Source organism: Pseudophryne corroboree, chromosome 8 (assembly GCF_028390025.1).
Source record: "Pseudophryne corroboree isolate aPseCor3 chromosome 8, aPseCor3.hap2, whole genome shotgun sequence".
In the NCBI taxonomy this organism is placed as follows: Eukaryota; Metazoa; Chordata; class Amphibia; order Anura; family Myobatrachidae; genus Pseudophryne; species Pseudophryne corroboree.
Genome location: NC_086451.1, coordinates 33166896 through 33183465, shown reverse-complemented (window position 1 = coordinate 33183465; position 16570 = coordinate 33166896). Strand labels below are relative to the sequence as shown.

General features: G+C 48.6%; 1 protein-coding gene across 2 annotated transcripts in view; it reads left to right on the top strand.

The window, feature by feature from the left end:
* WDR31 (WD repeat domain 31) overlaps positions 1-16570 on the top strand; it is a 105301-nt gene that overhangs the window by 66894 nt on the left and 21837 nt on the right. For both annotated transcript variants that reach the window (XM_063936202.1, XM_063936201.1), the window contains exons 2-3: positions 3884-4014; positions 4155-4284. In XM_063936202.1, the coding sequence (XP_063792272.1) occupies positions 3968-4014; positions 4155-4284 (177 nt within the window). In that variant the 5' untranslated portion in view covers positions 3884-3967. The remainder of the gene's footprint in view (positions 1-3883; positions 4015-4154; positions 4285-16570) is intronic.

The window sequence follows — 16570 nt, the reverse complement described above, 5'->3', positions numbered from 1 at the left end:
GGCAAGGTCCAGAGAACAGTTGGAGGTCGGAGTAGCACTATCTCAAGTAGTTCTACGACAGCACGGGTGGATTCTAAATATTCCAAAATCGCAGCTGATTCCGACGACACGTCTGCTGTTCCTAGGGATGATTCTGGACACAGTCCAGAAAAAGGTGTTTCTCCCGGAGGAGAAAGCCAGGGAGTTATCCGAGCTAGTCAGAAACCTCCTAAAACCAGGCCAAGTGTCAGTGCATCAATGCACAAGAGTCCTGGGAAAAATGGTGGCTTCTTACGAAGCGATTCCATTCGGCAGATTTCACGCAAGAATTTTTCAGTGGGATCTGCTGGACGAATGGTCCGGATCGCATCTTCAGATGCATCAGCGGATAATCCTGTCTCCAAGGACAAGGGTGTCTCTTCTGTGGTGGCTGCAGAGTGCTCAACTACTAGAGGGCAGCAGATTCGGCATTCAGGACTGGGTCCTGGTGACCACGGAGGCCAGCCTGAGAGGCTGGGGAGCAGTCACACAGGGAAGAAATTTCCAAGGAGTGTGGTCAAGTCTGGAGACTTCTCTCCACATAAATATACTGGAGCTAAGGGCAATTTACAATGCTCTGAGCCTAGGAAGACCTCTGCTTCAAAGTCAACCGGTGCTGATCCAGTCGGACAACATCACGGCAGTCGCCCACGTAAACAGACAGGGCGGCACAAGAAGCAGGAGGGAAATGGCAGCAAGGATTCTTCGCGGGGCGAAAAATCATGTGATAACACTGTCAGCGGTGTTCATTCCGGGAGTGGACAACTGGGAAGCAGACTTCCTCAGCAGGCACGACCTCCACCCGGGAGAGTGGGGACTTCATCTGGAAGTCTTCCATATGATTGTGAACCGTTGGGAAAGACCAAAGGTGGACATGATGGCGTCCCGTCTGAACAAAAAACTGGACAGGTATTGCGCCAGGTCAAGAGAACCTCAGGCAATAGCTGGGACGCTCTGGTAACACCGTGGGTGTACCAGTCGGTGTATGTGTTCCCTCCTCTGCCTCTCATACCCAAGGTACTGAGAATTATAAGACGGAGAGGAGTAAGAACTATACTCGTGGCTCCGGATTGGCCAAGAAGGACGTGGTACCCGGAACTTCAAGAGATACTAAGAAGGGACTTGCTTCAGCAAGGATCATGTCTGTTCCAAGACTTACCGCGGCTGCGTTTGACGGCATGGCGGTTGAACGCCGGATCCTAAGGGAAAAAGGCATTCCGGAAGAGGTCATCCCTACCCTGGTCAGAGCCAGGAAGGAGGTGACCGCACAACATTATCACCGCATTTGGCGAAAATATGTTGCATGGTGTGAGGCCAAGAAGGCCCCCACGGAGGAATTTCAACTCGGTCGATTCCTGCATTTCCTACAAGCAGGAGTGTCTATGGGCCTCAAATTGGGGTCCATTAAGGTTCAAATTTCGGCCCTGTCGATTTTCTTCCAGAAAGAATTGGCTTCAGTTCCTGAAGTCCAGAAGTTTGTCAAAGGAGTACTGCATATACAACCCCCTTTTGTGCCTCCAGTGGCACTGTGGGATCTCAACGTAGTTCTGGGATTCCTCAAATCACATTGGTTTAAACCGCTCAAATCTGTGGATTTGAAATATCTCACATGGAAAGTGACCATGCTGTTGGACCTGGCCTCGGCCAGGCGAGTGTCAGAATTGGCGGCTTTGTCTCACAAAAGCCCATATCTGATTGTCCATTCGGACAGGGCAGAGCTGCGGACTCGTCCCAAGTTTCTCCCTAAGGTGGTGTCAGCGTTTCAACTGAACCAGCTTATTGTGGTACCTGCGGCTACTAGGGACTTGGAGGACTCCAAGTTGCTAGATGTTGTCAGGGCCCTGAAAATATAGGTTTCCAGGACGGCTGGAGTCAGGAAAACTGACTTGCTGTTATCCTGTAGGCACCCAACAAACTGGGTGCTCTTGCTTCTAAGCAGACGATTGCTAGTTGGATGTGTAGTACAATTCAGCTTGCACATTCTGTGGCAGGCCTGCCACAGCCAAAATATGTAAATGCCCATTCCACAAGGAAGGTGGGCTCATCTTGGGCGGCTGCCCGAGGGGTCTCGGCTTTACAACTTTGCCGAGCTGCTACTTGGTCAGGGGCAAACACGTTTGCAAAATTCTACAAATTTGATACCCTGGCTGAGGAGGACCTGGAGTTCTCTCATTCGGTGCTGCAGAGTCATCCGCACTCTTCCGCCCGTTTGGGAGCTTTGGTATAATCCCCATGGTCCTTACGGAGTCCCCAGCATCCACTTAGGACGTCAGAGAAAATAAGAATTTACTTACCGATAATTCTATTTCTCGTAGTCCGTAGTGGATGCTGGGCGCCCATCCCAAGTGCGGATTGTCTGCAATACTTGTACATAGTTATTGTTACAAAAATCGGGTTATTATTGTTGTGAGCCATCTTTTCAGAGGCTCCGCTGTTATCATGCTGTTAACTGGGTTCAGATCACAGGTTGTACAGTGTGATTGGTGTGGCTGGTATGAGTCTTACCCGGGATTCAAAATCCTTCCTTATTGTGTACGCTCGTCCGGGCACAGTATCCTAACTGAGGCTTGGAGGAGGGTCATAGGGGGAGGAGCCAGTGCACACCACCTGATCCTAAAGCTTTTACTTTTGTGCCCTGTCTCCTGCGGAGCCGCTATTCCCCATGGTCCTTACGGAGTCCCCAGCATCCACTACGGACTACGAGAAATAGAATTATCGGTAAGTAAATTCTTATTATCTGCTAGAAGCAGCTAGATAAATGGTAAGTAAAATCTGATTGGTTGCCATGGGCAACATCACCAGTTCTAAAAATCTCCCACCTTAGTAAATTTACCCCCTTGTGTATGTTGCTGGGATTTGGGAATCTGATGTAGCGGTCACTGGGATTTCCTGTGCTCTCCTTGTGTATGTTGCTGGGATTTGGGAATCTGATGTAGCGGTCACTGGGATCCCCTGTGCTCTCCTTGTGTATGTTGCTGGGATTTGGGAATCTGATGTAGCGGTCACTGGGATCTCCTGTGCTCTCCTTGTGTATGTTGCTGGGATTTGGGAATCTGATGTAGCGGTCACTGGGATCCCCTGTGCTCTCCTTGTGTATGTTGCTAGGATTTGGGAATCTGATGTAGTGGTCACTGGGATCCCCTGTGCTCTCCTTGTGTATGTTGCTGGGATTTGGGAATCTGATGTAGCAGTCACTGGGATCCCCTGTGCTCTCCTTGTGTATGTTGCTGGGATTTGGGAATCTGATGTAGCGGTCACTGGGATCTCCTGTGCTCTCCTTGTGTATGTTGCTGGGATTTGGGAATCTGATGTAGCGGTCACTGGGATCCCCTGTGCTCTCCTTGTGCATGTTGCTGGGATTTGGGAATCTGATGTAGCGGTCACTGGGATCCCCTGTGCTCTCCTTGTGCATGTTGCTGGGATTTGGGAATCTGATGTAGCGGTCACTGGGATCCCCTGTGCTCTCCTTGTGTATGTTGCTGGGATTTGGGAATCTGATGTAGCAATAACTGGGATCCCCTGTGCTCTCCTTGTGTTTGTTGCTGGGATTTGGGAATCTGATGTAGCGGTCACTGGGATCCCCTGTGCTCTCCTTGTGTATGTTGCTGGGATTTCTACTAGAGCTCATATCTGGCATACAGCGGATACAGCCATTGGATGAGAAGATTTGAGATTACAGCCTTGACGAGGAACGAGCGCTTTAGGAACAATAATGTGATGTATAGGGTCTTTAGTGTATTGGGATTCATCCCCCCCCCCCCCACTATGTGTAGACGACAGATGCACTTTAACACTAAAAAATAAACATTTTTGTTGTCTTATTGGTGAAAGCTGTATGTTTATCTGTTATTCTCCTTTCCTACAGGCCGCGGCACAGGGTTCCTGATGTCTCACCTCTGTACGCTGCATCCGCTCCTGTCGTCCTGCCCGTCCGGCCCGTCCTGGAAATATGGGAATATTTCAGAGTAAAGCCAAGCGTAACAGCTCTAAATACAGGTATAACTTAATGCCGACCGGCTAAGGTCCAGTCACATAGGATGAAGCAGATTGTGTTACTGTTATTTGGGAGATATAGACGGTGTATCAGCTATAAGTTATCTGTCTTTGGTGTTGTGCCTGTGTTTACTAACCTGCAGAGCTGACAATCATGTTGAAGAGTGCCATCCGGCCCAGACTACCCAACAGCAGAGCCGGGCTCACAACGAAGCGGTTACATACATCGCTGCCCTGAAATCCGACCTGTGTATCTCTGGAGGGAAAGACAAGGTAAGTGCTAATTGTGCAGCCACTGGATCCATTACCTGCTCTCTGATACTGCCTGCCTTGTAATTACAGGGCAGGTGCTCAGATTGTTGTCTGATTAGGAGACCATGAACGGCGAACAAGCATCGGAGAAACTCTGTCTGTTTAGACTGGGGACTGACTACTGTGTATGCTTAGTGATATTTACAGGACAGTGGCCCTCATTCCGAGTTGATCACTAGCTGCCGTTGTTGGCTGCGTAGCGATCAGTGGAAAAAACGGCTAATCTGCGTATACACCGCAATGCGCACACGCGTCATGCGGGTACGAATTCCTTTGTGGTTTTGCACTGGTTCTAGCGACGATTCCAGTCGCACAGCCGAACGCAAGGAGAGTGACGGGAAGTGGGAGTTTCTGGGTGGCAACTGACCGTTTTCTGGGAGTGTTTGGAAAAACGCAGGCGTGTCCGGGCGTTTGCTGGGCGGATATCTGACGTCATTACCGTGTCACTCGTCGCAGCAATCATCGCACAGAATAAGTAACTACAGGGATGGTCTTGTTCTGCACAAAATGTTTTTGCTGCGCTCGGCTGCACAGGCGTTCGCACTCCTGCAAAGCGAAAATACACTCCCTCGTGGGCGGCGACTATGCGTTTGCACGGCTGCTAAAGTAGCTAGCGAGCGATCAAATCGGAATGAGGGCCAGTGTTCTGTTGTCACTATGTTACGCAGACATGCATGGATAATAACTGTTATGTTACGCAGACATGCATGGATAACTGTTCTGTTACGCAGACACGCATGGATAACTGTTATGTTACGCAGACACGCATGGATAACTGTTATGTTACGCAGACACGCATGGATAACTGTTATGTTACACAGACGCGCATGGATAACTGTTATGTTACGCAGACGTGCATGGATAACTGTTATGTTACGCAGACGTGCATGGATAACTGTTATGTTACGCAGACGTGCATGGATAACTGCTGTGTTACGCAGACGTGCATGGATAACTGTTATGTTACACAGACACGCATGGATAACTTATGTTACGCAGACATGCATGGATAAGTGTTATGTTACGCAGACGTGCATGGATAACTGTTATGTTACGCAGACGTGCATGGATAACTGTTATGGTACGCAGATGTGCATGGATAACTGTTATGTTATGTAGACGTGCATGGATAACTGTTATGTTTCGCAGACGCGCATGGATAACTGTTATGTTACGCAGACACGCATGGATAACTGTTATGTTACGCAGACACGCATGGATAACTGTTATGTTACACAGACGTACACGGATAACTGTTATGTTACGCAGACGTACACGGATAACTGTTATGTTACGCAGACGTGCATGGATAACTGTTATGTTACACAGATGTGCATGGATAACTGTTATGTTACACAGACATGCATGGATGTCGTATGTTACGCAGACATGCATGGATAAGTGTTATGTTACGCAGACACGCATGGATAACTGTTATGTTACACAGACGCGCATGGATAACTGTTATGTTACACAGACATGCATGGATGTCGTATGTTACGCAGACACGCATGGATAAGTGTTATGTTACGCAGACACGCATGGATAACTGTTATGTTACACAGACGCGCATGGATAACTTATGTTACACAGACATGCATGGATAACTGTTATGTTACACAGACATGCATGGATAACTGTTATGTTACACAGACATGCATGGATAACTGTTATGTTACACAGATGTGCATGGATAACTGTTATGTTACACAGACATGCATGGATAACTGTTATGTTACACAGACATGCATGGATAACTGTTATGTTACACAGACATGCATGGATAACTGTTATGTTACACAGACATGCATGGATAACTGTTATGTTACACAGATGTGCATGGATAACTGTTATGTTACACAGACATGCATGGATGTCGTATGTTACGCAGACATGCATGGATAAGTGTTATGTTACGCAGACGTGCATGGATAACTGTTATGTTACACAGACATGCATGGATAACTGTTATGTTACACAGACGCGCATGGATAACTGTTATGTTACGCAGACGTGCATGGATAACTGTTATGTTACACAGACATGCATGGATAACTGTTAGCTTGGTCACTTCTTGTACTGTAATGAGAATATAGTGATCTTAATCTGTATCGTTTTCATGATTTCTGGATATTGGGTGTCAGTACTGAGACATATTTATCTTTTGAAATAGACACTAATAATAAGTTTGTATTGTTACTCTGTTACTGTATGACTGTATCGTTACTGTGTTACTGTATGACTATCGTTACTCTGTTACTGTATGACTGTACCGTTACTCTGTTACTGTATGACTATTGTTACTCTGTTACTGTATGACTGAGAGCGATGTAGAGAATATAATGACCAGAATTAGATCTCTGTACAGAATGAAGGTTTTCTATTGTATCCAGTTGTACTACATCTAGCTGTGGAGGCAAATGAAAGAACCTGAAAGAACACAGGTGGTTTTGTCTTTCTTATGCTGGGTACACACTAGACGATATAGTGGACAATGTGCCCGATTCCGACACATCGTTCACAATATCGTCCAGTGTGTATGCACTATGGCCCCAGGGCCGGATTTAGGGTGGGGCGAAGGGGGCGACCGCTCCCCCCTAACACAGTCATAGCCACACCCACTTTTGAGCTGAAGAGAGCTCTCCAGGGAGAGCCTGAGGCAGAACGCTGTCCTGCAGCCTATACCACAGCAGCACAGAGGAGCCAGGAGAGCAAGGGTTATAGAGCATATGCCCCTCACTTGCAGGTGTGTGGGTACTAGGGCTAATAAATACAATTACCCCACAGCACAGTAACATGTACATAGAACAATCACAAAGCTCTATCTCAGTCTCACTCAAAAAGTTCAGTTTTTCAGGAATTGAGAGAGGAGGAGTTAGGATTGCAAATGGGAGGAGTTGGGACTAGAGAGGGGAGGAGTCAAGATTAAACAGTAAACCACCCCCCCTAAAAGAAAAGTCTAGATCCGTCCCTGTATGGCCCTCATGCCGAGTTGTTCGCTCGCTAGCTACTTTTAGCAGAAATGCAAACACAAAGCTGCCGCCCTCTGGGAGTGTATCTTAGCATAGCAGAATTGCTAACGAAAGATTAGCAATTCTGCTAATATTAGCAGAATTGCTAACGAAAGCAATTTCCTTGCAGTTTCTGAGTAGCTCCAGACCTACTCCTAGATTGCGATCACCTCAGTCCGTTTAGTTCCTGGTTTGACGTCACAAACACGCCCTGCGTCCGGCCAGCCACTCCCCCGTTTCTCCAGCCACTCCTGCGTTTTTACCTGGCACGCCTGCGTTTTTTAGCACACTCCCTGAAAACGGTCAGTTACCACCCAGAAACACCCACTTCCTGTCAATCACACTACGATCATCAGAGCGATTGAAAAGCTTTGTTCGCCCGTGAGTAAAATAGCATAGTTTTGTGTAAATTTGCTTAGCGCATGTGCCCTGCTGTGCATACGCATGCGCAGAACTGCCGGATTTTAGCCTATTAGCAATTCTGCTAAAATTAGCAGCGAGCGAACAACTCAGAATGAGGGCCAATGTCGCTCCCGCGTGTCATCAGCAACATAGCTTGTCGTACATGCAAGCATGTAATTTTGCCAGCGAGGGCCGCAGCATGGCCCCACTCCACCACCCGCTTGTATGCACTTGCCAATGTCTGCACCCCACCGGGTTCCCGTCGCCGCCGATATCGCCGGGAACATACATCACTAGTGTGTACCTGGCTTTACACTATCGTGACTATCAACCAATTGGGGGACACTGAAGCGGTAACCGGATGATAGGTCAACAGTGAATAGGAACCTTGCCTGAAGCGCTGCAAGGGGACGCAGTACACTAATTGGGGTCACATGTCCGTAAACATACAAAATGGCACCTAAAAATGCAAAAAAAAACCAACCGTGGTTTTTTTTTTTGTGTAAACCATTTCCGTGCTGACATTTTTACTGTGTCAACATTTTGTACCTGTCGACCTTTTCAGATGTCTACTTTTTCATTGTCGACCTGTTGACCCAGTCATGTCGGCCATATGGGGCTGACCTAGTGACTGTCGACTCAAGATTGGTTGGCCTAATGCTTCACCTAATGCTTCACACCTTACTGGAGCATGGGCTATAGATTCTCAGACCTGGAGCCTCCTCCACAGGGAATGTCCGTTCTTTTCAGAATGTCTCATGGAGTCCGGTTCCTTTTTGTGATGCCACCAGTAGCCCTTTTCTCTTTTTCCTGCTCGTTCCTCTGGGATATGGTCATTAGGCCGACCACACTTAGGTTGACAGTCATTAGGTCGACCACTATTGGTCGACATGTAAAAAGGTCGACATGCATTTTTCACTTTTCTCTAACGTCCTAAGTGGATGCTGGGGACTCCGTAAGGACCATGGGGAATAGCGGCTCCGCAGGAGACTGGGCACATCTAAAGAAAGCTTTAGGACTATCTGGTGTGCACTGGCTCCTCCCCCTATGACCCTCCTCCAAGCCTCAGTTAGATCTCTGTGCCCGAACGAGAAGGGTGCACACTAGGGGCTCTCCTGAGCTTCTTAGTGAAAGTTTTAGTTTAGGTTTTTTATTTTCAGTGAGACCTGCTGGCAACAGGCTCACTGCATCGAGGGACTAAGGGGAGAAGAAGCGAACTCACCTGCGTGCAGAGTGGATTGGGCTTCTTAGGCTACTGGACATTAGCTCCAGAGGGACGATCACAGGCCCAGCTTGGATGGGTCCCAGAGCCGCGCCGCCGGCCCCCTTACAGAGCCAGAAGGCAGAAGAGATCCGGAAAATCGGCGGCAGAAGACGTCCTGTCTTCAACAAGGTAGCGCACAGCACTGCAGCTGTGCGCCATTGCTCTCAGAACACTTCACACTCCGGTCACTGAGGGTGCAGGGCGCTGGGGGGGGGCGCCCTGAGACGCAATAAAAACACCTTGGATGGCAAAAAATGCATCACATATAGCTCCTGGGCTATATGGATGCATTTAACCCCTGCCAGAATCCATAAAAAAGCAGGAGAAAAGTCCGTGAAAAAGGGGCGGAGCCTATCTCCTCAGCACACTGGCGCCATTTTCCCTCACAGCTCCGTTGGAGGGAAGCTCCCTGGCTCTCCCCTGCAGTCACTACACTACAGAAAGGGTTAAAAAAGAGAGGGGGGCACTAATTAGGCGCAGTATTAACTATACAGCAGCTATAAGGGGAAAAACACTTATATAAGGTTATCCCTGTATATATATAGCGCTCTGGTGTGTGCTGGCAAACTCTCCCTCTGTCTCCCCAAAGGGCTAGTGGGGTCCTGTCCTCTATCAGAGCATTCCCTGTGTGTGTGCTGTATGTCGGTACTTTTGTGTCGACATGTATGAGGAGAAAAATGATGTGGAGACGGAGCAGATTGCCTGTAATAGTGATGTCACCCCCTAGGGGGTCGACACCTGAGTGGATGAACTGTTGGAAATTACGTGACAGTGTCAGCTCTGTATAAAAGACAGTGGTTGACATGAGACAGCCGGCTACTCAGCTTGTGCCTGTCCAGACGTCTCATAGGCCGTCAGGGGCTCTAAAGCGCCCATTACCTCAGATGGCAGATATAGACGCCGACACAGATACTGACTCCAGTGTCGACGGTGAAGAGACAAATGTGACTTCCAGTAGGGCCACACGTTACATGATTGAGGCAATGAAAAATGTTTTACACATTTCTGATAATACGAGTACCACCAAAAAGGGGTATTATGTTCGGTGAGGAAAAACTACCTGTAGTTTTCCTGAATCTGAGAAATTAAATGAGGTGTGTGATGATGCGTGGGTTTCCCCCGATAACAACTGATAATTTCTATAATGTTATTGGCATTATATCCTTTCCCGCCAGAGGTTAGGGTGCGTTGGGAAACACCCCCTAGGGTGGATAAAGCGCTCACACGCTTGTAAGGGCTCTACCCTCTCCTGAGATGGCCGCCCTTAAGGATCCTGCTGATAGAAAGCAGGAGGGTATCCTAAAATGTATTTACACACATACTGGTGTTATACTGCGACCAGCAATCGCCTCAACCTGGATGTGCAGTGCTGGGTTGGCGTGGTCGGATTCCCTGACTGAAAATATTGATACCCTAGATAGGGACAGTATATTTTTGCCTATAGAGCATTTAAAAGATGCATTTCTATACATTCGTGATGCACAGCGGAATATTTGCCGACTGGCATCAAGTCTAAGTGCGTTGTCCATTTCTACCAGTAGAGGGTTATGGACACGTCAGTGGTCAGGTGATGCGTATTCCAAACGGCATTTGGAAGTATTGCCTTATTAAGGGGAGGAGTTATTTGGGGTCGCTCTTTCAGACCTGGTGGCCACGGCAACAGCTGGGTAATCCACGTTTGTACCCCAGGTCGCCTCTCAACATGAGAAGACGCCGTATTATCAGGCGCAGTCTTTTCATGGACAAGCGGGCAAAAGGTTCCTCATTTCTGCCCCGTGACAGAGGGAGAGGAAAAAGGCTGCAGAAATCAGCCAGTTCCCAGGAACAGAAACCCTCTCCCGCCTCTGCCAAGCCCTCAGTATACGCTGGGGCTTTACAAGCAGAATCAGGCACGGTGGGGGGCCCGTCTCAATGAATTTCAGCGCGCAGTGGGCTCACTCGCAAGTAGACCCCTGGATCCTTCAGGTGATATCTCAGGGGTACAATTTAGAATTCGAGACGTCTCCCCCTCGCCGTTTCCTAAAGTCGGCTTTACCGATGTCTCCTTCTGACAGGGAGACAGTTTTGGAAGCCATTCACAAGCTGTATTCCCAGCAGGTGATAATCAAGATACCCCTCCTGCAACAGGGAACGGGGTATTATTCCACACTGTTGTGGTACCGAAGCCGGACGGCTCGGTGAGACCGATTCTAAATCTAAAATCTTTGAACACTTACATACAGAGGTTCAAATTCAAGATTGAGTCACTCAGAGCAGTGATTGCGAACCTGGAAGAAGGGGACTACATGATGTCTCGGGACATCAGGGATGCTTACCTTCATGTCAAAATTTACCCTTCTCACCAAGGGTACCTCAGGTTTATGGTACAGAACTGTCACTATCAGTTCAGACGCTGCCGTATGGATGGTCCACGGCACCCCGGGTCTTTACCAAGGTAATGGCCGAAATAATGATATTCCTTCGAAGGAAGGGAATTTTAGTTATCCCTTACTTGGACAATTCCCTGATAAGGGTAAGATCCAGGGAACAGTTGGAGGTCGGTGTAGCACTATCTCAGGTAGTGTTGCGGCAGCACGATTGGATTCTCAATATTCCAAAATCGCAGCTGGTTCCGACGACTTATCTTCTGTTCCTAGGGATGATCCTGGACACAGTCCAGAAAAAGGTGTTTCTCCCGGAGGAGAAAGCCAGGGAGTTATCCGAGCTAGTCGGGAACCTCCTAAAACCGAGCCAAGTCTCAGTGCATCAATGCACAAGGGTTCTGGGTAAAATGGTGGCTTCCTACGAAGCAATCCCATTCGGCAGATTCCACGCAAGAACTTTCCAGTGGGACCTGCTGGACAAATGGTCCGGGTCGCATCTTCAGATGCATCAGCGGATAACCCTGTCACCAAGGACAAGGGTGTCCCTCCTGTGGTGGTTGCAGAGTGCTCATCTTCTAGAGGGCTGCAGACTGGGCATTCAGGACTGGGTCCTGGTGACCACGGATGCCAGCCTGCGAGGCTGGGGAGCAGTCACACAGGGAAGGAATATCCAGTGCTTATGGTCAAGCCTGGAGACATCACTTCACAAAAATATCCTGAAGCTAAGGGACATTTACAATGCTCTAAGCTTAGCAAGACCTCTGCTTCAAGGTCAGCCGGTGTTGATCCAGTCGGACAACATCACGGCAGTCACCCACGTAAACAGACAGGGTGGCACAAGAAGCAGGAGGGCAATGGCAGAAGCTGCAAGGATTCTTCGCTGGGCGGAAAATCATGTGATAGCACTGTCAGCAGTATTCATTCCGGGAGTGGACAACTGGGAAGCAGACTTCCTCAGCACGACCTCCACCCGGGAGAGTGGGGACTTCACCCAGAAGTCTTCCACTTGTTTATAAACCGTTGGGAAAAACTCGACAGGTATTGTGCCAGGTCAAGGGACCCTCAGGAAATAGCTGTAGACGCTCTGGTAACACCGTGGGTGTACCAGTCAGTATATGTGTTCCCTCCTCTGCCTCTCATACCCAAGGTACTGAGATTGATAAGATGGAGAGGAGTAAGCACTATATTCGTGGCTCCGGATTGGCCAAGAAGGACTTGGTAACCGGAACTTCAAGAGATGCTCACGGAGGATCCGTGGCCTCTACCTCTAAGAAGGGACCTGCTCCAGCAAGGACCCTGTCTGCTCCAAGACTTACCGCGGCTGCGTTTGACGGCATGGCGGTTGAACGCCGGATCCTGAAGGAAAAACGGCATTCCGGATGAAGTCATCCCTATCCTGATCAAAGCCAGGAAGGATGTAACCGAAAAACATTATCACCGCATTTGGCGAAAATATGTTGCGTGGTGCGAGGCCAGTAGGCCCGACGGAGGAAATTCAACTGGGTCGATTCCTACATTTCCTGCAAACAGGAGTGTGTATGGGCCTGAAATTGGGGTCCATTAAGGTTCAAATTTCGGCCCTGTCAATTTTCTTCCAAAAAGAACTAGCTTCAGTCCCTGAAGTTCAGACGTTTGTAAAAGGGGTACTGCATATACAGCCTCCTTTTGTGCCTCCAGTGGCACTTTGGGATCTCACTGTAGTTTTGGGTTCCAAAAGTCACATTGGTTTGAACCACTTAAATCTGTGGAGTTAAAATATCTCACATGGAAAGTGGTCATGCTGTTGGCCCTGGCCTGGGCCAGGCGCGTATCAGTATTGGCGGCTTTATCCTGAAAAAGCCGTCATCTGATTTTCCATTCGGACAGGGCGGAATTGAGGACTCGTCCTCATTTTCTCCCTAAGGTGTTTTCAGCGTTTCACCTGAACCAACCTATTTGTGGTGCCTGCGGCTACTAGGGACTTGGAGGACTCCAAGTTGCTAGACGTTGTCAGGGCCCTGAAAATATATGTTTCCAGGACGGCTGGAGTCAGGAAATCTGACTCGCTGTTTATCCTGTATGCACCCAACAAGCTGGGTGCTCCTGCTTCTAAGCTCGTTGGATTTGTAGTACAATTCAGCTTGCACATTCTGTGGCAGGCCTGCCACAGCCAAAAATCTGTAAATGCCCACTCCACAAGGAAGGTGGGCTCATCTTGGGCGGCTGCCCGAGGGGTCTCGGCTTTACAACTTTGCCGAGCAGCTACTTGGTCAGGAGCAAATACGTTTGTAAAATTCTACAAAATTGATATCCTGGCTGAGGAGGACCTGGAGTTCTCTCATTTGGTGCTGCAGAGTCATCCGCACTCTCCCGCCCGTTTGGGAGCTTTGGTATAATCCCCATGGTCCTTACGGAGTCCCCAGCATCCACTTAGGACGTTAGAGAAAATAAGAATTTACTTACCGATAATTCTATTTCTCATAGTCCGTAGTGGATGCTGGGCGCCCATCCCAAGTGCGGATTGTCTGCAATACTGGTACATAGTTATTGTTACCAAAAAAATCGGGTTATTGCTGTAGTGAGCCATCTTTTCTAGAGGCTCCTCTGTTATCATGCTGTTAACTGGGTTCAGATCACAAGTTGTACGGTGTGATTGGTGTGGCTGGTATGAGTCTTACCCGGGATTCAAAATCCTTCCTTATTGTGTACGCTCGTCCGGGCACAGTATCCTAACTGAGGTTTGGAGGAGGGTCATAGGGGGAGGAGCCAGTGCACACCAGATAGTCCTAAAGCTTTCTTTAGATGTGCCCAGTCTCCTGCGGAGCCGCTATTCCCCATGGTCCTTACGGAGTCCCCAGCATCCACTACGGACTATGAGAAATAGAATTATCGGTAAGTAAATTCTTATTATTTTTTTTTTTTCTTTTCATTTTTTGAACTTTACGATCCAGGTAGACTACGATTGAGAATAGTAACCTGTGCCGGGCGCAGCGGTAGTGGAACAAGGCACCTTGCCCGAAGCATGGCGAGCAAAGTGAGCCATGCGAGGGGACACGGTGCACTAATTGGGGTTTCCCCGTCACTTTACGAAGAAAATGACACCCAAAAAAATATTTAAAAAAACACGTCGACCTAATGACCACTTCGTCCTAGTGACCGTGTCGACCTAATGCATGTCGACCAATAGTGGTCGACCTAATGACCCATACCTGTTCCTCTCTGGAAGTTTGCTGCAAGGAGGGGGTATAGGGGGTCATTCTGACCCGTTCGCTCGCTGCTTTTTGTCGCAGCCGAGCGAACGGGTCCCTACTGCGCATGCGCCGGCACCGTAGTGTGCCGGCGCATGCCAGAAGGCCGAAGGCCGAAGTAGGGCTGCGATTGCCTCTGCCTGATTGACAGGCAGAGGCGATCGCTGGGCGGGAGAGGGCGAAACGGCGGCGTTTGGCCGCCGTTTTGTGGGAGCTCTCTGGCCAACGCTGGCGTGGCCGGACAGAACTGGGGGCGGGCCGCAGCGGCTGCGTGACGTCACACGCAGCCGCTGTGGGCCGGGGAGTGATGAGTAGCTCCCGCCACCACGCTAAAGCTGCGCTGGCTGGGAGCTACTCCTGAAGTGCAAAGGCATCACCGCTGTGTGATGCCTTTGCACTTCTGTGGAAGGGGGGGGGGGGGGGGGTTGCGGCACTGACATGCGAGGCGGGATAGCCCTGTGCTGGGCGTCCCCCCGCATGTCTGTGTAAATTTAGCACAGCTATGATCAACTCGGAATGACCCCCCCCCCCCCCCATAGTGGGAGTGGAGTTGAACATGTGAATATATAAAGTGCTGTGCTCCAAATCTGAACCTCTTTATGCCATGGTCTAGAGCACAGGTTCTCAAACTCGGTGCTCAGGACCCCACACAGTGCATTTTTTCCAGGTCTCCTCACACAATCACAAGTGAAATAATTAGCTCCACCTGCGGACCTTTTAAAAAGTGTCAGTGAGTAATTAATACACCTGTGCACCTGCTGGGTTACCTGCAAAACATGCACTGTGTGGGGTCCTGAGGACCGAGTTTGAGAACCCCTGGTCTAGAGTCCTCCTTTGGAATCAGGGAACAGGATTTAAAGCAGAGGTTCTCAAACTCGGTCCTCAGAACCCCACACAGTGCATGTTTTGCAGGTAACCCAGCAGGTGCACAGGTGTATTAATTACTCACTGACACATTTTAAAAGGTCCACAGGAGGAGCTAATTATTTCACTTGCGATTCTGTGAGGAGACCTGCAAAACATGCACTGTGTGGGCCCCCGAGGACCGAGTTTGAGAACCTCTGATTTAAAGCATACTCATACCTCCCAACATGACCCTCTCCAGGAGGGACAGAATGCTCTGCTCCTGGCCTTCCCTCTTAATTTGTGATTGCCATCACCTGTGCTGAAACACCTTGTGGCCGGAGAGACTAGCCAGCCACACGTGTAATGGCGTCTGCGGCACTGAAGGGGTTAACCCTCGTGCCCGGCGCCATGTTACGGACTGTTTAAAAGTTTGTTGAATCATGTGTTTTATTTTTAACATGTCATATGTAGTGCTCTGTGCACCATTGCAGGAAGACATGTTTAACTGTATCTATTTTATATTCAAGACAGGCTTGGTGTATATTTAAAGGAAAAATGCAGTTACTATAGCTGTCTGAATACGCATCTCTTATCCTCTGGAAATAGGAAGGGGCATGCTAAGGGCCCTGTACTAGCAGTGAGGTGTGAAGGACAATACCTTTTGATGTGTAAGTTCCTTAGAGAGAGATGCTAATCATTGGGTTTATGGGCTTGGATTTGATATACGATCCCTGAATGGAAGTTAAAGGAAGGAAGACCGTTTGTTTGTATTGTAGCCATTCCTGTTGTAATCTTAAACACTGAGATTGCCTGCAGATGGGAATGACCAGACACATTTGTATTTTGAAGATATGTGATAAATTTATCAATAGTGAATGTTAATCTGATACCAAACGTTGTCTGTGTCACAGGAAGGAGGATATTGTTTTATTGCACTTATATCCTTGTAAAATGTAATTTATTGGTATTTTGTAAAATAACCTGATTGGTTGGAGAAGACAGGGAGGGCTTACCCCCCTGTGGTACTGTGTGGAAAACTGACATAAAAAGGAGACCTGCGTGCCTCCAGAGTGGTAGTTGTAACATCTTCTTCTGCTGAAAACATCTAATTGTATGCTGTTGCCCCTAGCAATA